Source organism: Gymnoscopelus braueri (assembly GCF_963280865.1).
Source record: "Gymnoscopelus braueri genome assembly, chromosome: 15".
Taxonomy (NCBI): domain Eukaryota; kingdom Metazoa; phylum Chordata; class Actinopteri; order Myctophiformes; family Myctophidae; genus Gymnoscopelus; species Gymnoscopelus braueri.
Genome location: NC_137620.1, coordinates 36,282,685 through 36,304,070, shown reverse-complemented (window position 1 = coordinate 36,304,070; position 21,386 = coordinate 36,282,685). Strand labels below are relative to the sequence as shown.

The 21,386-nt window shown below is 44.6% G+C and overlaps 2 protein-coding genes across 3 annotated transcripts in view; one reads left to right on the top strand and one right to left on the bottom strand.

Moving 5' to 3' along the window:
• LOC308101712 (uncharacterized protein) overlaps positions 1-5,748 on the top strand; it is a 7,021-nt gene extending 1,273 nt beyond the window's left edge. The window contains exons 2-3 of the mRNA XM_080451165.1: positions 341-1,055; positions 3,632-5,748. Of these exons, the coding sequence (XP_080307291.1) occupies positions 390-1,055; positions 3,632-3,781 (816 nt within the window). The 5' untranslated portion in view covers positions 341-389 and the 3' untranslated portion in view covers positions 3,782-5,748. The remainder of the gene's footprint in view (positions 1-340; positions 1,056-3,631) is intronic.
• A 1,968-nt stretch (positions 5,749-7,716) lies between these two features.
• On the bottom strand, positions 7,717-21,330 carry LOC308102099 (E3 ubiquitin-protein ligase XIAP-like). 2 transcript variants are annotated; one of them, XM_080451703.1, is made up of 7 exons: positions 21,105-21,330; positions 19,853-19,999; positions 18,699-18,845; positions 16,650-16,668; positions 16,336-16,509; positions 9,009-15,945; positions 7,717-8,845 (listed from the first exon to the last, which is right to left on the bottom strand). In XM_080451703.1, exons 2-6 carry the CDS (start codon positions 19,949-19,951, stop codon positions 15,764-15,766), a joined length of 621 nt encoding a protein of 206 aa, XP_080307829.1. In that variant the 5' UTR covers positions 19,952-19,999; positions 21,105-21,330; the 3' UTR covers positions 7,717-8,845; positions 9,009-15,763. The 2 variants fall into 2 exon arrangements, with proteins under 2 accessions (XP_080307829.1, XP_080307828.1); XM_080451702.1 differs by having other exon boundaries at positions 21,110-21,330.
• Positions 21,331-21,386: the final 56 nt, after the last annotated feature.

The following is a 21,386-nucleotide window of genomic DNA, read 5'->3' as shown; positions in this document are numbered from 1 at the left end:
CTGCATATCCCTGATAACACTGACTCCAACCTACCACACACACACAAGTGTGCGAGCGCACACACGCACGTACGTATACGTACGCACGCACACAAACACACTCAAACACATGCATTCAGCCAGCAGCATTCCTCTCCTCTCAGGAAGGGGCTGATAAAGGAGATACCTTCCACTGACCTCCAGTGTATATGGCACTATCTCCCTTATCTACATGATGGTGTGTGTGTGTGTGTGTGTGTGTGTGTGTGTGTGTGTGTGTGTGTGTGTGTGTGTGTGTGTGTGTGTGTGTGTGTGTGGCATTAAACTAATATCTTGCCTTTTCTGTTTCTCTCCCTTTCAGCACAAACAAAGACAAGAGAGTGAGTGACACCAGAGGCAGAACAGAGAAGATGACGATCGGCAAGACCTCCAGGATGAGTTCCGTTCGGAGCTCCCTCCGGGCTCCCAAGTTCCTGGACAAAGCAAACGGCTTCTACGGACGCCTGGACGAGCCGGACGGCGACGCCGGAGAGCGGGACGGCGAGGAGGAGAAGCAGAACAACCCTATGAACGACAGCGGCCCGACAATAGCCCCGTACGGGCAAGAAGAGAGGGGAGAGGCCGCTATTGACACCTTTGACTTCAGCGAGGGATTGATGGAAGACGACGGGGAGACTCTCCTCCGCAGGAAACCCAGTCGACTCAGCAGCAGGTGGAGGAGAAGCTCCAGGAGGAAGCAGAAGGAGGCCAAGCCCGAGGAGGACGCACCCCAAGACGGGAGGCACAGCCCGGGCACGGAGGTGCTGGAGGTCACCGGGACCGTGCCGGAAGAAGTGGGGTTGGAGAGGAGGAAGAAGGAGACGGAGGAAGAGGAGGGAGGGCGAGGGACGCGGGAGCCCGCGCACATTCACTTCCGGGAGGAAGAGGACGACCAGGTCCTCATAAGAGACAAGAAGAGGGGAAGAGAGGAGGAGGAGGAGGAGGAGGAGGTGGGAGAGGAGGAGATGAGGATGAGGAGAGAGCAGGAGGAGGGGATGAAGGTCGTGAAGAGGCACACCGTGAAGAACTACCGCAAGGTGAGAGAGAGAGAGAGAGAACTGTTCAACCTGGCATCCCTATTTTGGGCACGTCATCCTTTGGATTTTCAAAAAATGTCAAACAAGCAGATAAGCTTGTAGACCTTGTTGTGAGCTTGTAGATCTGCACGACACCGTCATACGACAAAGTAAAAAAAAAATAGGGCTTAAGTTGTTCAAGTAGGCCTATTTCATTTGTTGATTTTGTAAACTTTTGACTTACATTCATTCCTTATCCCCTTATCCTAACCTTAATCTTAACTGATCAAACCATTAACTGAACCCTAATAATTACCCTGATCTTAACTTACCCTGACCTTGCTAGCCCTAACAGATACATGTACCTAACCCTAAGATAAACCTTTATTGATCTCTGGGGGAAATTTAGGTGTCATATAGTAAAGTCAAAAGCCAATAAAGACTAAAATAAAGTAGTTAGGCCTTAACCAAAACAGATACATGCCTAACCACCTTAACCATAGCAAATTTAACCTTTACCCGTACCCTAACGTTCTTCACCCGCCTCAATGTAACATACACATGCCTCAATGTAACCTACACATGACTCAACCCTCACCCTAACCATATGAAACTGCATTCATCACCAAGTTTGCCCTTTGTCCTTTGTCTCAATTAGACACGTGTCCTCAATCAGCTTACACACACACACACACGCACACACGCACACGCACAGCACAGCACAGCACAGAGTATTATTTAGCTTTACCCTGCCCTATTAACAGATTAATTCGGTGAGCTAGCGGAACAGATTGGTGGCGTGACGTTCTCAGTCCAGTTTCACTGTCTACGTTCCAAGAGTACAACTGTTTCCTCATAGGCCTACTGTACTGTATGCTGAGCTATTAGTCACCATGGAGACTTTTATATCCCCCTAATAATAATTATATTCTTAGGGTCAAAGTACAGCCTGCTTTCTCCATGTCACGACCCATTAGGTAATCCCTGATAGGAATGTTTTCCTTTTCTTCTACTTCATGTTTACAGACGATAAAGCGATGTTGAACTTTGGTAGAACCTGGGGTTGCATGTATCATTGTACTTCGTACATTTTCCCCAAACCGGAATAGTCGCATCTCAGAGACAAAGGGAAACATAAAGTAGTTATTTAATTCACTCTTGTTGATTGGCTAGGTCTCAAAATCTGCATTTTATCACAAACAAATACAAACAAAGCCGATTCTGCCAATATGAATGATAAAGAATCAGTCCTGGCACTTTTTTAATAGTTTTTTTTAATTTAGTTACGGTAATATCCTTGACAGAAGTTCCTTAGTGCCTCAAAAAAGTGCCAGATCAAATTTCTATACCTTATACCTAAATGTTCTATATATTGGAAGATACCGTATATAAAACTGCTTTATTTGCATATGCCTATGTCACTGTCATACAAAAACATAACGCATGAAGATAGCATGATAGAATACGGGAGATACAAGGTTTCTCCCTGACAGTGATGATATCATGCCCAGGTAGCTACTGTACAGGTAAATTCAGCATCAAAAAGTAAAGTTGAAGAAGTTATGTTAATTTGGCTCTTTGGTTAACAGGCTTTCAGTGTAGCCTACACCAGATAGCCTACAATGTATGTGAGGTGACCTTACGAAATGCCCTCTTTGCTCCCATTGAAGGGGTACAACTGTCTTTTGGACAAATAAGCCCTTTGAACAACTTGTCTGTTGTGCAACTACTAGTCACATGCACGCACGCACACACACAGACACACAAAATATATGTATAAGTCTGGTTTGAGTGGTTTCTACCGCATGTAATACTACCTGCTTCATGTAATTGCAGAGATTTTCGACTTCCAGTTTTTCCAAATGACCCCTCCTTCAACACACACACACACACACACACACACACACACACACACACACACACACACACACACACACACACACGCACACGCACACGCACACACACACACACACACACACACACACTGCTCTATCGTCCCCTGATCCCCCGCCCAGTATGCCCACACCATAAACATTCCATTGCCATTAACCAATCACCTCCTCTGTCTCACCAGCATTCCTTCTTAGGTTTATGTCTGACCTTCTATGAGGTTAGAGATCATTCCTCCTAACACACACAGTTCATTCATGAAATACTAAATCCCTATTCTTAGGTAATCACTCATATTTCTGCCACTGTCGGGCAGAAACCTTGTATCTCCATATTTCACATTTTAATATACATTAAACTTTGTCGTATGACAATGTCTCGCAAAAGTAGCAAAAATAGCTGATCTACAAGCTCACGACACGTCGCGATGCGTTGTGAGCTTGTAGGTCTGCTATTTTTGAAAGACCACCCTTGTATTTCCATATTTCAATTTATTTTATTTTATTATACTTTGTCGTATGACAATGTCACGCAAAAGTAGCAAAAATAGCTGATCTATAACTTAAGCTCACGACACGTGGCTCAAGATATTTTCAGATGGGGGTCTGCGGCCGAATATGTATTAATTTGAAAGTTTGAGAACCACTGCTCTGTGTTGCCTATCAAGTTGATAAATGACTGACCTTTGCCCTCTCGTTACCCATCAGGCCCTGGACCGAGCCTTCCGTCGAGGCTGGGAAGCATTCGTAACCAACCTCTACAGCGTCACGCTCACGCCCGTCAACTCATCTTCATCATCCTCACCTTCGTCGAAGACAAAGCACCAGCACAATGCCGCTTTGGCAGAGTTCAGATAGAGCTGGAATGGACTACTGTCTGGACAATATTAATCAATTTTAAGAATTATAATTGTGTAGTAATAATGTCAGACCTGGGCATGGTACTTCATAGATTTGTCCCAACCTCTGAATAGCCGTATCTTGGAGACACGCATCATCTAAATCAGGGGACTCTCCATCATCACAGATACATATTTCTGGGGGACATGCTGACAGCATAATGATGTACTATACAAATAATTCACCCAGAAAATGTGTGCCTAAATTTCTCCGTATAACATTTATGGTCTCCAGCCATTGGTGCCAGTTTGCAGGATGCATACGTTCTGTGTTGTTGTTGATTTCACATGGACCTGACTAAGGAAGGGAGAAGCCCCAAAAGGCCAATTCATGCTTTGAACAACTTCGTCGCATCCGCGACATGTTGTGAGCTTGTGGGTTGGCTATTTTGGCGACACTGTCGACACCGTCTTGCGACGGAGCATAAATTAGGCTTTAAACTGTCTGAGTTTTTGTAACATTCCAGCCACTGTGAAGACCTATCTATCCTTGGGTTTAGCACTATGAAACAGCTTCGCTGTTGATGTGTAACCCAGACGAATGGAAAGTTCACTTGCCGTTGGCGAGAGCTTTATGGTCGAAAAAAATTAATGATTGACTCATTGATTCATGTCAAAGCCGTGTTCTCCCATTCAACACGTTAATCAGTGCCATTTATAGCTCTGTCAGCTGGGTAATCAGTGATCAATAGGCGCTAATGAGCAGTGGTCGGAAGGAGACAACTATCTACTATAGCTCAGTGGTTCTCAAAGTGGGGTCCAGGGACCCTCGGGGTTCCTAAAAACTAAATGGATCCTTACAGGTCTGTAACTCTGAGAATGTACAAATGGAACCTATATGGACTCTTACGGTCCATTTCGTTCCATTTGTACACTCTCAGAGTTATGGGGGTCCTTGAAATTAAAACCTTTGAGAACCTCTGCTGTAGTTATACATTCAAGGAATCTCTACTGTACTGTATGTCTGTCCGTCTGTCTATCCTTCGTATATCTCGAGAACCGTTCATCTGCTGGACTTCAGACTTGGCATGCCATGTGTGTTGCTTAGAGCCCAGGGGAGTGCAGTGTTTAGAGTGAAGTCGATAGGATGAGCGGTTCTCCAGAACGCTGCGAGCAGCCATACTGTGGTTCTCGACAATGCTGCAAGCAGCAATACCGGGCGCTAAGGAATCAGCCCGTTCTGTACTTGGCATGTGCTCAGAATGGGAACTGCATTAGGGTTTTCAATGATGTTGTGCATATGAGTACACGCATGCACATACGTGTGCTGTACATAGTATTGTCAATGTTGAGACACATACATGCATTCTTATACATATTTATGTAACTGTGTGAGTACATTACATTGACTAAAGTAATTCCCTGCCCTGACCTTCACAACAGACATATACACGCACGCACGCGCACACACACACACACACACACACACACACACACACACACACACACACACACACACACACACACACACACACACACACACACACACACACACACACACACACACAAACACACACACACACACACCCTTATCGCTGGTAGACTTCCTCACTTTGGTTAAAGTTCTACCTTTCACTGGCTGTCCTTATGAAGGTCATCTAACCTGAATGGACTGGAGTGTGTATTTGTGCGTGTGCACGTGCGTGTGTGTGTGTGTGTGTGTGTGCGAGATTAGTCAGGGATTGAGTGATGTATTCCATGTAAAGAGTTTGTAAACATAACAAGGGACATGAAGACAAAATGACGGTCCTGGCGATTGGTCAATTTATCAGTTACACCTATTATCTATTTAGTGTTTTCTCTCACAGAGTGTTGAAGCCACTAACTGTTGAAGTAAGGGCTGAGCTGGTTGGAGTAGAATACTATGATGCTGAAGTAATTTTTGCATGTGTAAAACAATTGTGTGCATTTTTTTAATGTACCTTTTTTATATCCCAATCAATGCTTCGTTGTTTACTACTCAGAAACATACCTTTTATGACCAAATAAATGTAAAAGTAATATTAAAGCTGGTTGTATTGTGTTCCGTTGTTCAGTAAAACTCAAAAAATTGCCAAACTTTTGCCGAATGGTACAAAGTGCAGCAGCCAGGCAGGGATCACATCATTACGCCCAATTTCAGCCTGTTTAATTGGCTTCCCAGATAGCTTTACAATCTATTTTATTATCAAAGGTGCATGTTCTTATGAAGTAAAACTTTTGCATCTACTATACAAGAGGAGGTTCCATTCTTCATCATTGACATTAGACATTAGATTATTTATAAATTCATGATCTATACACTATCCAGTAAGCACTATCCACTAAGAGTAGTGAAATACTTTTTTTTGTTTCGATTTTTAGTCATTATGGCAATTAATTCCTCCCCCCACACACTGTTGTTGTATTCTACTGACTCACCTTCCCCCGAGGCAAATCCAGCAGTAGCCTATTCACCTCCTCCTATCTTCTATTTTATGAACCGAGGATCACCCCTATACTGATTGTGGAGACCCAAGATCTGCCATTAAGTGCTACCAGTAGGCCAAAAACTGATTGACCCTATCCCCTTACTTATCCTATAGCACCACCCGCAGGCCAACATACGATATCTCATAATCAAATTATTCCTATTCCTATCTCTTTTTGCTTTTATGTGACACCGTTGTATGGAGTAAAAAAGTAAGGCATATATGTGGTTAATTAGACTAATCAATTAGAAAAATCTGCGTGGATTAGTTATAGTATGTGTGTATATACAGTACTTTATACGTATATAAAACACTTCATTATTTGACTAATCAAAAAGTCCTCTACCTGAATTGATGGTCCATTGTGGAACCTTGGGCCGTCAACCTTTACTTTATAGAGTGCGGAGCACAGTAGCTGTGCTCCAGTAAGAAGGAAGGCCTTGATAGCCACAGCGTTGATATACTGAATGTAATAGATAAGAACTTCAGAATTCTCCAGGCGCTCAACCAGACCTTCTGGCTCCCAAACTGTGGAACGAACTCCCAATTGCCTTAGAACTGCAGACTCACTCCCAATCTTCCGTCGTAATTTGAAGACTCACCTCTCAGACTTCATCTTGCCCTAGCGCCTTGATGACCTTGCAGGCTCATGCAAAGGTTAAAATGTAATTTAGATAGCATGTTATTTAGACAGATGCCAGGTTCATTTGTTGACCTGGCATCCTAGTTTGTATAGTTTCAATGTACTTATTTACTTTTTGATATTATACTGTTTATACTGACTATAAATTCTTGGTTTACCTATATGATCCTAGATTACTATCTCTATGCATTTGATGTATTACCTTGTGTTTACCTCGCTCTGGATTAAGAGCGTTTGATAAATGCCTAAATTGTAAATTGATGAGCCGGGACTCACCCCAGTGGTGTATAGGTTTTTTTCGGAGGGATACGATAATCATTCCCTGCACGACATGCACGTAGTCGTGGAGATACGCTAGGGCGTTTTCAATGGATGAAATGGTTAGTAGAGGGCTATGCTACGAAAAGTTTCTGCAGGTCACACTACGTATATATATAGCGTAACACAGTAGAATACACAACTGCTCAACCCTCCTGGTTCCCTCAGCTCTGATGAGCCTGTACACATTTCATTGTAATCAGGAGAGAGCACCCATTTATCAACTAACATTTGGTCAATGTATGTATTTATTACACAAATGATCACATCAGGTATTGCAGATAAAAAATATGAATTCTCAAAGCAGCACATGGTGGTCTTGTCAGGTGCTGCCCGTTGTCGGCGGCCCGGCGGTGGGTCTTGGCTTTACGGTGCTGGTGCTGCTCATTGATGGCTCAGCAAGCATTTATTTGAATCAGAATCAGAATCAGAATCAGGTTTATTGTCACATCACAGGTTTACAAGGTAAAAAAGTGGGTGAAATTCTTTTTTGTACATCGTTCCCATCGCAAATTTATTTCCATAGAAAGAAGAGGGGGGAGGAAGAAGAGGGGTGGGGGGGGGCAAGTGGGAAGGAGATCAAACAAGAGAACAACAAAAAGGCCAAACAAGTTATCTACATGTTTACAATAGTACCTGAGATAAAAGAAAAACTAAGGTGCCTGAGCATAGCAGCATTGTATGTATACTGTGCATGATATACTTATGGACGCTTAGAGAAAAAAATAGCACAATAAAAAGACAAAATAAAAGTCAGTGCGTTATATACATGGGATTAAGGTGCAAAAAGTCAGTGCGTGTCAACCGCATAATCCACCTAAGGTGGACTGACCCTGGTATAATCCGCATGTAGCTCCATGAGGGAGAGCAAAAAATAAATAAATCATTTGTACCTGGTGTAGTCCACAGGTATGTCCAAGGAGGAGCTAAGTCCAAGTCATTTGTCCCTGGTATAATCCACAGGTGTGTTCAGGAAGAGCCAAAAAAAAGTCTGCTAAACAAGGCTCATGCCTCATTCAGCAGTCTGACAGCAGCCGGATTAAAACTGCACCAGAACCTGGTGGTGGAACTCTTGATACTGCGGTAGGGCCCCTTGCCCGGTCGCGGTCGTTGTAGGGTTTTGAACAGTTTGTGACTTGGGTGGTGCTTGTCCTTGATGATGCGCTTGGCTTTGACCACGCACCGCTTTTTGTACAGTTCCTGGAACGCTGGGAGCTCACCTCCCATTATACGCTCTGCCGATCGCACTACTCGCTGTAGGCTGATCTTTTCTCGGGCAGTACAGTTCCCATACCAGGCCGTGACACAACATGTTAGGACGCCTTCAACCGAACTGTTGTAATACAGCCTGAGGATGCGATGTCCTACTCCGAACTTCTTCAGGCGGCGGAGTCAGTACAGTCGCTGCTGAGCCTTTTGGCCCAGGATGCAAGGGTATCCTGGGCCAAAAGGAGACACACACAATGTCAAAACATTAACTTTCCTTATACATTACCGACTCTGGATCCTGTGGTCAGGTATATCTCTTGGAGCTCTCTGCTGGAACTGTTGCCTCCGCGACCCGACTCTGGATAAGCGGTTGAAGATGGATGAATGGATGGATAGATGTCAGCTTGTGGAAAGATGAAAACACACCATTATGATTTGACTTCACTCACTTGTTTCAGAGACTAAAAACTAAAGGTACCGGATGCTCACTGTTCAAGTAATATTAGTATAGAAACTCGTAGAGTTTTTAAATTATCATTTTTATTATCTGTCTGGTAAATTCAAACCTGTGTTCAGTAGAGTGTTGTCCATCTTTGAAGGCTAAAGGTTGATCCATGGAATGATCGCTCTAAATGGAACCACAAGGAGCGTCTGGTCTCTGCTGATCAACCCTGACAGAGAACAATCACCATTATGTTTTGTTGCTTCAATTATTTGTAAATAAATACTCCCGTCTTAAACAGGTTGATTGGCACGTTGGTCTGGCACTGTCGGTTGATTGAACAGGCGATTGATTGAAGGTGATTTTCCTCTGAATATCACTCCAGCCACCTGCATACATCCTTACCTGGGCTGATTCTCTAATCATTGCTGATCTTGTTCTGAACACGAGAGGTTCAGAACAAGGACCAGGCCGTCTAACGCAACTGTTTTGAGCGCCCAGGTATGCAGAACGGAGACTTCCATCAAATCCACGATCCTCCCCACTTACCTTTAGCATACCATGCCCCCTTCGGTACCTTCTGCCAATTCGGGACATTTCGCATCCCATATACCCATTGCGGCGCTGCTCGTTGCTGGCCGCCCGCTGTCACCGCCCCGGCAGTGGGTCTTGGAGATTTGTGCTGGCACTGTCGGTGCTGTCGGCGGTTTAGCGGTGGGTATTGGCACCGCAGTAATGAAAGTGCCGTAGGGCCTCTGCCAGAAATTGAGCGGAAACATACAGGGATCACTGGGTTCATCGCCATCCCGACGCGGCACTGGACGGTAACGGCACGTCCGGTTGTGCGCCGAGACTTAGGTAGCCCCAGTTCCTGCATGTCCCCTCAGCCGTTATGGCCCGTCGCGGCTGACAGTAGGTGACAAAGAAGTGCCAGCGGTGCTGGTGCTGTTTTTTCCTGGCTCCTTCCTCTTGTAGTACAGTAATGAAAGTGCAGTAGGGCCTCTGCCAGGCATTGAGCGGAACCATACAGGGATCACTGGGTTCATCGCCATCCCGACGCGGCACTGGACGGTAACGGCACGTCCGGTTGTGCGCCGAGACTTAGGTAGCCCCAGTTCCTGCATGTCCCCTCAGCCGTTATGGGCCGTCGCGGCTGACAGGAGGTGACAAAGAAGTGCCAGCGGTGCTGGTGCTGTTTTTTCCTGGCTCCTTCCTCTTGTAGTACAGTAATGAAAGTGTGGTAGGGCCTCTGCCAGGCATTGAGTGGAACCATACAGGGATCACTGGGTTCATCGCCATCCCGACGCGGCACTGGACGGTAACGGCACGTCCGGTTGTGCGCCGAGACTTAGGTAGCCCCAGTTCCTGCATGTCCCCTCAGCCGTTATGGCCCGTCGCGGCTGACAGGAGGTGACAAAGAAGTGCCAGCGGTGCTGGTGCTGTTTTTTCCTGGCTCCTTCCTCTTGTAGTACAGTAATGAAAGTGCGGTAGGGCGTCAGCCAGGCATTGAGTGGAACCATACAGGGATCACTGGGTTCATCGCCATCCCGACGCGGCACTGGACGGTAACGGCACGTCCGGTTGTGCGCCGAGACTTAGGTAGCCCCAGTTCCTGCATGTCCCCTCAGCCGTTATGGCCCGTCGCAGCTGACAGGAGGTGACAAAGAAGTGCATATTGCCATTTTTCATGATGATTGGAGGCGATGGAAGGCTCCGTTCTGCATACCTGGGCGCTAAAAACAGTTGTGTGTGCTGTTGTGTGTGCTGTTTCCTGACTCCTTCATCTTGTAGTACAGTAATGAAAGTGCAGGCAGCCTTCTCTGCGTTTTTATATTTCACCTGCCAGGTAAGTACAGGTGGTCCCCTGCCCCCCCCCCTCATTTAAAAGACAAAGGCCACCTACATCTACTGTTGTCAAGGGGGATCAGATGTTAGTTTTTTAGTAAAAAAATAAATAAATTATAAGATAAGATAAAAAAATGTACATTTCAGATTTGCAGTACACATTACATTTGTTCAAGAAAGTAGCACTTATCTTTAAGCTATGTATACTGTATGTCATTTGCTTCTGTGTGATGTCTCGGCAGCAGATGGGACACTTGTCGAAGACCTCTGCACACTCCTTGCAGGTGACCAGGTGACCGCACGGGATGAAGGCAATGCATGTGTCCCTGTCCATGCATATTTTGCATTCGTTTCTCCTCTGCAGCCCCAACGGATTCTCATCTGAAAGGGAGAATTATACTGTAAGTACTTTGAGGGACATTTTGAAGGTGAATAACAATTCACACAGACAGGCACAAAGACAGACCTTCTAGAAGGCTCTTCCCCTAGGTGCCACGCTGCAATGTTTTTTCTTTTTACTCTGGTCTATCGTGACTAGAGACTTGTTCACACAATTTTCAAATGCTTCCGCTTAAAGCCAGCAGCAGCAGCAACAAAGGCAAATTTTTTTCAGCTTCGGCAGGGCTTGCCAAACCAAACAAAGTTCAGAGGCCAAAACTTTCCAATAGATCAGCGTCGGATCAATGTCAGAATGACATTTCAAGAGGAAAACTAGCTGGATGTACTGTTAATATATTAAACTAGATTTTCAGGTCGCTACGCAGCCTTCAAATCTAGTCCTATGTTGCGCAGATGGTCACCAAAGTATGGTCACCGAAGTATGGCCATTTGAAGTGTTAAACACCGCTATAACACTGCTGCCGAGCAGCAATACACTTGCAGCACCCAGGTCCACTGTTATGCCTGTGTGACCCGACTCTGGATAAGCGGTTGAAGATGGATGAATGGATGGATGGATGTCAGCTTGTGGAAAGATGAAAGCACACCATTATGATTTGACTTCACTCACTTGTTTCAGAGACTAAAAACTAAAGGTACCGGATGCTCACTGTTCAAGTAATATTAGTATAGAAACTCGTAGAGTTTTTAAATTATCATTTTTATTATCCGTCTGGTAAATTCAAACCTGTGTTCAGTATAGTGTTGTCCATCTTTGAAGGCTAAAGGTCCTTACACACCGGGGCGATTTTTTCGTGCAAATAATACGCTTTTTTTTAAAAACCTTATAAAGTCAATGCAAGCGTACATGGCGCGAAAAAGCGGAAAAGCGAAAAAGCGTCTTTTAATTATTCGGAACGAGTCCGAATTTTGCGTATATTCGCACATTCGCCGGTGTGTAACCGCCTTAAAGGTTGATCCATGGAATGATCGCTCTTCATGGAACCACAAGGAGCGTCTGGTCTCTGCTGATCAACCCTGACAGAGGACAATCACCATTATGTTTTGTTGCTTCAATTAATTGTAATTAAATACTCCTGTCTTAAACAGGTTGATTGGCACGTTGGTCTTACTGGCACTGTCGGTTGATTGAACAGGCGATTGATTGAAGGTGATTTTCCTCTGAATATCACTCCAGCCACCTGCATACATCCTTACCTGGGCTGATTCTCTAATCATTGCTGATCTTGTTCTGAACACGAGTAATCTGAGTTCCCAGAAGTTTTCACCCGCTCTCATACAAACGGGAGGGGCGAAGAACACGAGAGGTTCAGAACAAGGACCAGGCCGTCTAACGCAACTGTTTTGAGCGCCCAGGTATGCAGAACGGAGACTTCCATCAAATCCACAATCCTCCCCACTTACCTTTAGCATACCATGCCCCCTTCGGTACCCTCTGCCAATTCGGGACATTTGGCCCGTCGCGGCTGACAGGACGTGACAAAGAAGTGCCAGCGGTGCTGGTGCTGTTTTTTCCTGGCTCCTTCCTCTTGTAGTACAGTAATGAAAGTGCAGTAGGGCCTCTGCCAGGCATTGAGCGGAAACATACAGGGATCACTGGGTTCATCGCCATCCCGACGCGGCACTGGACGGTAACGGCACGTCCAGTTGTGCGCCGAGACTTAGGTAGCCCCAGTTCCTGCATGTCCCCTCAGCCGTTATGGCCTGTCGCGGCTGACAGGAGGTGACAAAGAAGTGCCAGCGGTGCTGGTGCTGTTTTTTCCTGGCTCCTTCCTCTTGTAGTACAGTAATGAAAGTGCGGTAGGGCCTCTGCCAGGCATTGAGCAGAACCATACAGGGATCACTGGGTTCATCGCCATCCCGACGCGGCACTGGACGGTAACGGCACGTCCGGTTGTGCGCCGAGACTTAGGTAGCCCCAGTTCCTGCATGTCCCCTCAGCCGTTATGGCCCGTCGCGGCTGACAGGAGGTGACAAAGAAGTGCCAGCGGTGCTGGTGCTGTTTTTTCCTGGCTCCTTCCTCTTGTAGTACAGAAATAAAAGTGCGGTAGGGCCTCTGCCAGGCATTGAGTGGAACCATACAGGGATCACTGGGTTCATCGCCATCCCGACGCGGCACTGGACGGTAACGGCACGTCCGGTTGTGCGCCGAGACTTAGGTAGCCCCAGTTCCTGCATGTCCCCTCAGCCGTTATGGCCCGTCGCAGCTGACAGGAGGTGACAAAGAAGTGCATATTGCCATTTTTAATGATGATTGGAGGCGACCAAAATATACAGAGGCTCCCAGCAATAAGTATACCCATTGATGGAAGGCTCCGTTCTGCATACCTGGGCGCTCAAAACAGTTGCGTTAGATTCCCGTCCGAGCGTTGTCCCCACTCTGCGCTGCGGACCCTGCGTAGACCGTTTGTGAACGGACCCCTCCGTGAGTGTCCCCGGAAAAACGGGGGCTACTTATGTTGAATGCACTTACTGTAAGTCGCTTTGGATAAAAGCGTCTGCTCTAAGTGACTGTAATGTAATGTAATGTTGCTAATTTAAGCCAATCAGGTTAGAGTACCCATTTATCAACCTTAACACAATACGCAACAATAGTCATTTTTTGTATTTTTTATTTTCAAAGCAGCACATTGCACGGTGGTTTCCTGGCACTGTTGGTGCAGCCTTCTACCGGCGATTCGGCTGTAGGTCGTTGCTTTGCACAATCGGGCTCCTCTGCTCTGATGAAGCGCAATGGACATGCTGGGTTCGACTCACAAGTTTGTGCACGAGCTGGCGTATGGGGTTGCACACGGAGGTGACACTACTACGCATGCGAGTCGACGCGCAGTCACAGCTTTGATGAGCCGGTACCCATTGCGGCGCTGCTCGTTGCTGGCCGGGCCGCCCACTGTCACCGTCCCGGCAGTGGGTCTTGGAGATTTGTGCTGGCACTGTCGATGCTGTTCGTGAAACTGAGTGCGGTAGGGCCTCTGCCAGGCATTGAGCGCACCAGCACTGAGCGGAACCATACAGGGATCACTGGGTTCATCGCCATCCCGACGCGGCACTGGACGGTAACGGCACGTCCGGTTGTGCGCCGAGACTTAGGTAGCCCCAGTTCCTGCATGGCCCCTCAGCCGTTATGGCCGGTCGCGGCTGATAGGAGGTGACAAAGAACTATATATTGCCATTTTTCATGATGATTGGAGGCGACCAAAATATACCGAGGCTCCCAGCAATAAGTATAGCCATTGATGGAAGGCTCCGTTCTGCATACCTGGGCGCTCAAAACAGTTGTGTGCTGTTGTGTGTGCTGTTTCCTGGCTCCTTCCTCTTGTAGTACAGTAATGAAAGTGCGGTAGGGCCTCTGCCAGGCATTGAGTGAAACCATACAGGGATCACTGGGTTCATCGCCATCCCGACGCGGCACTGGACGGTAACAGCACGTCCGGTTGTGCGCCGAGACTTAGGTAGCCCCAGTTCCTGCATGTCCCCTCAGCCGTTATGGCCCGTCGCGGGTGACAGGAGGTGAAAAAGAACTGCATATTTCCATTTTTCATGATGATTGGAGGCGACCAAAATATACCGAGGTTCCCAGCAATAAGTATAGCCATTGATGGAAGGCTCCGTTCTGCATACCTGGGCGCTCAAAACAGTTGTGTGCTGTTGTGTTTGCTGTTTCCTGGCTCCTTCCTCTTGTAGTACAGTAATGAAAGTGCGGTAGGGCCTCTGCCAGGCATTGAGTGGAACCATACAGGGATCACTGGGTTCATCGCCATCCCTACGCGGCACTGGACGGTAACGGCACGTCCGGTTGTGCGCCGAGACTTAGGTAGCCCCAGTTCCTGCATGTCCCCTCAGCCGTTATGGCCCGTCGTGGCTGACAGGAGGTGACAAATTAGTGCCAGCTTGCTGGTGCTGTTTTTCTTCATCTTGTAGTACAGTAATGAAAGTGCAGGCAGCCTTCTCTGCGTATTTATATTTCACCTGCCAGGTATGTACAGGTGGTCCCCTGCCCGCCCCTCATTTAAAGACAAAGGCTACATACATCTACTGTTGTCAAGGGGGATCAGATGTTAGTTTTTTAGTAAAAAAAAAAAAAAAAAAAATTATAAGCAATTAAAAACGTGCACATTTCATTCGTTCAAGAAAGTAGCACTTATCTTTAAGCTATGTATATGTCATTTGCTTCTGTGTGATGTCTCGGCGGCAGATGGGACACTTGTCGAAGACCTCTGCACACTCCTTGCAGGTGCTATCGGTGCTGTCCACTGTTGGCGGCTTGATGGTGGGTCATGGCACCGCGGTGCTGGTGCTGTTCGTTCCTGGCTCCTTCATCTTGTAGTACAGTAATGAAAGTGCAGGTAGCCTTCTCTGTGCCCTATTTATATTGTACCTGCCGGGTAACTACAGGTGGTCCCCTGCCTGCCCCTCATTTAAAGACAAAGGCTACCTACATCTACTGTTGTGGAGGGGGGGCAGGCATTTGTTTTTGTTTTTTAGTAAAACTATAAAAAAGATCATCTAAGACTATGACTAGGACTAAGACTAAAAGACTAAGATTTTGATATTTAGTCGACTAAGACTAAGACTAAATCAAAATTTGCTGTCAAAATTAACAATGCATTCAAGGAAGTAGCACTTAGCTTTAAGCTAAGTCCAGTATGACATCTGCCTCCGTGTGATGTCACGGTAGCAGATAGGACACTTGTCGAGGGCCTCAGCACACTCCTGGCAGGTGACCAGGTGACCGCACGGGATGAAGACAATACATGTGTCCCTGTCGATACATACTTTACATTCTTTTCGCCTCTGCAGCTCCAACAGAGTCTCATCTGAAAGGGAGAATTATAGTACTTACTTATTAAGTACTTTGAGGGACATTTGGCAGGTGAATAACAATTCACAAAGACAGACCCTCTTCTAGAAGGCTCGTCCCCTAGGTGCCACGCTGAAATTGTATTTTGACTTTATACTCTAAGTCTATCGAGACTAGAGACTTCACACAAAACACACCCATGACTTATTCAGAGATGAATACAACCCCTTTGCACCTTGTATCCATATTATCAGTGTAACTAGTTAAATTGGTTGCTCCATAGAAATAGAGCCCGATGTCAGAGATCTGCATGGGAAGTTGGGAACCCTGCCATTATTGAACACCTGTCTTATTTGTTCACAAGTTCAGTTATGTATGAAGGATACAAACATGGAAAAACAGGTACCTTGTGTCTTGGCAGCATTGCTCTCTGGGTTCTGATTGAAATAGTCCTGGATAAAATCCTCTATTATAGAGTATTCTGACCCAGTCCTTCTCATCTTCTGGAGGGTTCTCTCTACCAAATGGCGGCCCAGACCCATCTCAAGAGCTTTCTGAGTGATGTCTGACTGCTGCACATCTGGAGAAACAAACAAACAAACACACACACACACCATTTGTCTTTATAGATAGATTTCATTTCCAGTAGAGACATATTCATTATGTAGCCATTGTGGACCAATAAGTAAATCAATATATGATAAAGAGGTCAATATTTACCATTCTGATGACCTGGTTCCTGCAAAGGAAAGACATTTCAATATAATTGTTACTGGAATTATTAACTCAATGCTCAATCTCAGCTAACATCAGCCATCCCTGTAATTAGTAGATTGTAGTAGTAGATTGAATGGTAGAGCATGACCATCAGTATACTATTGCGATTATACAACAATTATTAGGGTTGGGTACTAAAGTTGTGTTCCAAGTAGGAATATACACAATTTGTACAAGTACTATTTACTTCAGTTAACTGTTTTGTTTTGTTTTTCTTCCAGAAACGGGGAATCGATAAGAACTGGAAACGAAAGGCAGAATCAGCATCAATAAAATCCAAACGATACCCATCCCTAATCCAGTGTTAATTTTGACAGCAAATTTTTTTATTTAGTTTAGTCTTTAGTTTAGTCATAGTCTTTTGAATAAAATTCCATTTAGTTTTAGTCATATTTTAGTCATCTGAAATGTTTTAGTTTTAGTCTAGTTTGAGTTAAAGTAATACTAGGTAACGTTTTCAACAAAACTAAAGTTAAATTGTATATCTTTTGCGAGTGGCAAAAGTTTCACAACACCCACTCCGTGAATTTCACCCCCGGAAGCCTTTTATTTATATATTTTCTATTGAACGTGTACGGGGGGGACTTTCCCGGGAAAATGACGTTCCTGGCCAACGTCATGACGTCGTGGCCGACGTCCTCAGGAACTACCGCAACGGTTTCCTGTTTGGCCAGGAACTACCGCGCTATTAACAAAAAGGAACCTCACGCTGATTTTAAGATAATGTAGGATTGGGAGATCGAAAAAGAACAGAAAAAGAAAGCACAGCTCATGGTAACTAATGCTCCACTGGCTAAGAGAAACGATCCGTAGATAGTATAAAACAATTAAAAGATCGCTTTTTGAAACGCTTCCGGCTTCCGGTGAAAACGAATGGAATTCTGGGTAATCGAGGACTAGGGAAATTGTATGCAGTGACGGTAGTGACCAGCAGAGGTTGCTAAAAATCGTTATTTGTGATTTTGCATTGTACAACTTTAACTAAATATTATAATATTTTAGTCAACTAAATCTACAGTTGATGTAGTTGACGTGATGGTGTCGTTATGCCCGAATTCTGCATGCCGGCAATAGTCGATCTTCATGTTGATTTTAGTATAGTTTTTATTTGTTGACGAAATTGTCAATATATTTATTCATCATTAGTTTAGTTTTTATCTAGTTTTCGTCAGTGAAAATGATTTTTTTCGTCATAGTTTTAGTCAACAAAATGCCCTAATCATGATTAATATTAAACTGATTGATTGATTGATTGATGTACTTTATTTAGTAAGACATGAGAAACAGTACATGGAAGTACAATTCACATTACAAGGTCTACTAAATTGGATAACTCGTAAAGCACTAAGCTTGTTTAAAATGAGTTCCCACGCACACAAATCATGATGACATATAAGAGACAGACAGATATACACTACTATACAGAACGTCATACAATCAGTTTACAGGTTGCTGGTATGAGACATAAGAAATATGTACAAAAGAAAAAGAGAAGAGTTCAGGGGGTGGGGGGGGGGGGGTTACGTTAAGACTTTGACAGGGGCCAGTTTGGAATTGCAGCCTCCTGAAGCTGTTTCTTTAGGGCAATTTTGAAAGTGAGTAGGGTTTTACACTCCTTTACTCCTTTTGGTAGGGCATTCCACATTTTTGTTGCATAGCATGAGAAAGAGTTCATTCCCTTTGTTGTGCCAAATCTGGGTTGAACATGATCCGTGGAGCTGCCTCTGGTATTGTGATTGTGGACTTTTTTTTACGTTTTTGAAGTATTTTGACAGGTACAGGGGGATACCAATGTTGTGTAATGAAACTAAAAACACTACTGTGGCTAGGTGGCAGGTAAGACAAAGGAACGCTGTTATTGTGAGATATTGGCAATCCTATGGAGCAACTAACTGTGGTGTAATGTGTGCTCTTATGATTTGCAATTGAAAAACAATGCCTAACAATACAAGTCCAATGGCCTTGGGGTAGCGGGTCTGATCGACTACCTACCTCCCCTGTCTCCATGTCCTCCTCGTCGTTGTCAGTTGAACCATTAGTCAGTGATCCTGGGTTGGAACTGGACAACTGGGGGTGTCTGAAGCCAGACATTTTTGCCTGGTTTCCACTGAGAAGAATGTCTTGATGACGAGAGTTGACCTGAACAGAAAACACAAAAAGAGAATCACATTATTAGGTATTAGGCACTTAAAAGTGACTATCTCTTTAAAATTGCATTACCCACATACAGTATACTGTACACCCAAAAACAGGAGAAAAACAGGAGAGTTGGCAGGTATGGTTTTGTAGATCTGCTGTTCGAATCTTCCCTCTGAGATTCTCAAAGAATGATAAAAAATAAAATAAAATAGCCTAACTAAGAGCAAAATGTTCCTTTCTTTCTTCTCTCTTTTTCTCTCCTTCTCCACCTCTTATAAGTGAACACTTTGGCTCTTAAGCACAGTTAATTAATTAGAAGACGCAAATATAGCCTATAGGCTATATATAATAAATAACAATGAATACAAAAAGAAGAAAAAAATCCTCTGGCTGCAAGCAACACAGCCTGTCCTCTCCAAGCCCAGAACTTTGTGATGAACTGTTCTTCTACAGAGATAAGGAGTAGGGGGCCCCCTGGTCACGTGTGATTTAACCATTTAAACACTCTAGTCTTTATCAAACTTAATTGCAACTGTACTAAGTACTACTTATTCCGTCTGCACGAAATATACCCAAAAGTAGCAGATCTATAAGACTACTTGTAGATCGGCATTTTTTTGGTTAATGTTCCCTCCAGAATAGGGATGCAGGAGTTCAAGTGGTTAAAATGTGACACGTACAATATGACCCTTTTGGCTGTCCATAGACACTTTTAGGGGAAGGGACTTTCCCCAAAGAGATTCCCCGCCAACGGCTATCAAATGAAAATCGTCCACCTTCGCGTCCCCCATAGGACATGCTATACTGTATAGTAGTGCACAGCAGATTTGTAGTGGGTGGGACGCTGTTCAGTTGTCCGGTTGTGGATGCCGGTTTGATTGATTAATTGATGTACTGTGGATTCCGGTTGGCGAGTGTACGGCCCGCCTACTGTAACTCGTCGTCCAGTCAGCACATGACTGACTGCACCGTCACATGACGCATAGCGGGTCTGATCGACTACCTACCTCCCCTGTCTCCATGTCCTCCTCGTCGTTGTCAGTTGAACCATTAGTCAGTGATCCTGGGTTGGAACTGGACAACTGGGGGTGTCTGAAGCCGGACATTTTTGCCTGGTTTCCACTGAGAAGAATGTCTTGATGACGAGAGTTGACCTGAACAGAAAACACAAAAAGAGAATCACATTATTAGGTATTAGGCACATGTTTTTTTCTTCTTTTTGAAGTTCTTCACTGGCCTACTGGGAGTGTGCAATGCCGGAGATTAGCTGTTCACAGACGGATACACAGACACATGGACGGACGGACGAACAGAGGCGAAAACATAGTCTCTGGACTTCAGCCGTCCGGCCTGGCGGAGACAATTATTTTTGTTCTAGTTCCCCAGAGACTGTACTAGCAGCAATGATAATGCAATAATAATAAACATATTGTCGCTGTCGGGTGAAAAAACCTTGTATGTCGAAATCCATTACTTAGTAGGGCATTTATGAAAGGAAGAAAACATAACTAAATTAAATATAAAGATACAAGGATTCTGCCCAACAGTGACGGTATGTAACGAGGGAAATAAAAAATTAAATCATATTCAAAGAATAGCAGCAGTATACCAGGTACACTCAGATGTCAGTGAATAAACATATGGAAATACATGGTGTATAAAGTTGTGGAACATTTTCATCTCAAGGACCCCCACATTGATATGTATGTGGCTGCAGACCTCCATTTGACAATCTGTTGTGCCAGGGCTAGGGCTGCGACTATCGATTATTTTCTTAGCAGTTATTTTATCGCTTACTTTTCCAATTAATCTAATAATTGAGAAGCCGTTTTAAAAAAATATATTCATATTTTTTTTTGTAATAACATAAATAATATACATTTAAGTGTGGCCTAAACGTGTACAAATTGATGCTTTTGTGTTTTCTTAAAAGCTAGCTTTTTGATAGTTTGATGGGGGGGGGGGGGGGGGCATACTGACCACGCCGCCATTGCCCGCCAAGCGGGAGGTCTGCCCCCCCCCAGGCTTTATCAGGCTTTACTTAAATAGGATCCATTAAAAAGTTAAAAGTAGAAATAAAAGAGCCATATCTAATAATAACCACTAATTACTTAAAAGTGACTATCTCTATAAAATTGCATTACCCACATACAATACTCTGTACACCCCAAAACAGGAGAAAAACAGGAGTCGCCTGGTGAAAACAGGAGAGCTGGCAGGTACGGCTCAGTTTTGTGAACTTGTAGATTTGCTATTTACCTTACCTGCAGGCTGCAGCTGTTCGAATCTTCCCTCGAAGATCCTCAAAGAATGATAAAAGAAATAAAATAACTAAGAGCAAAATGTTCCTTTCTTTCTTCTCTCTTTTTCTCTCCTTCTCCACCTCTTATAAGTGAACGCTTTGGCTCTTGAGCACAATTAATTAATTAGAAGACGCAAATATAGCCTATAGGCTATATATATAATAAATAACAATGAATACAAAAAGAAAAAATCCTCTGGCTGCAAACAAACAGCCTGTCCTCTCCAAGCCGAGAACTT

Excerpts from the sequence above, each read along its gene's own strand:
- LOC308102099 (XM_080451703.1), bottom strand. The coding sequence starts at position 19,951 with ATGTCCGGCTTCAGACACCCCCAGTTGTCCAGTTCCAACCCAGGATCA. Across the intron at positions 18,846-19,852 it reads AGGACATGGAGACAGGGGAG|GTCAACTCTCGTCATCAAGA; the intron begins GTAGGTAGTCGA and ends TTTTCTGTTCAG. Across the intron at positions 15,946-16,335 it reads CAATGCTGCCAAGACACAAG|ATGAGACTCTGTTGGAGCTG; the intron begins GTACCTGTTTTT and ends TCTCCCTTTCAG.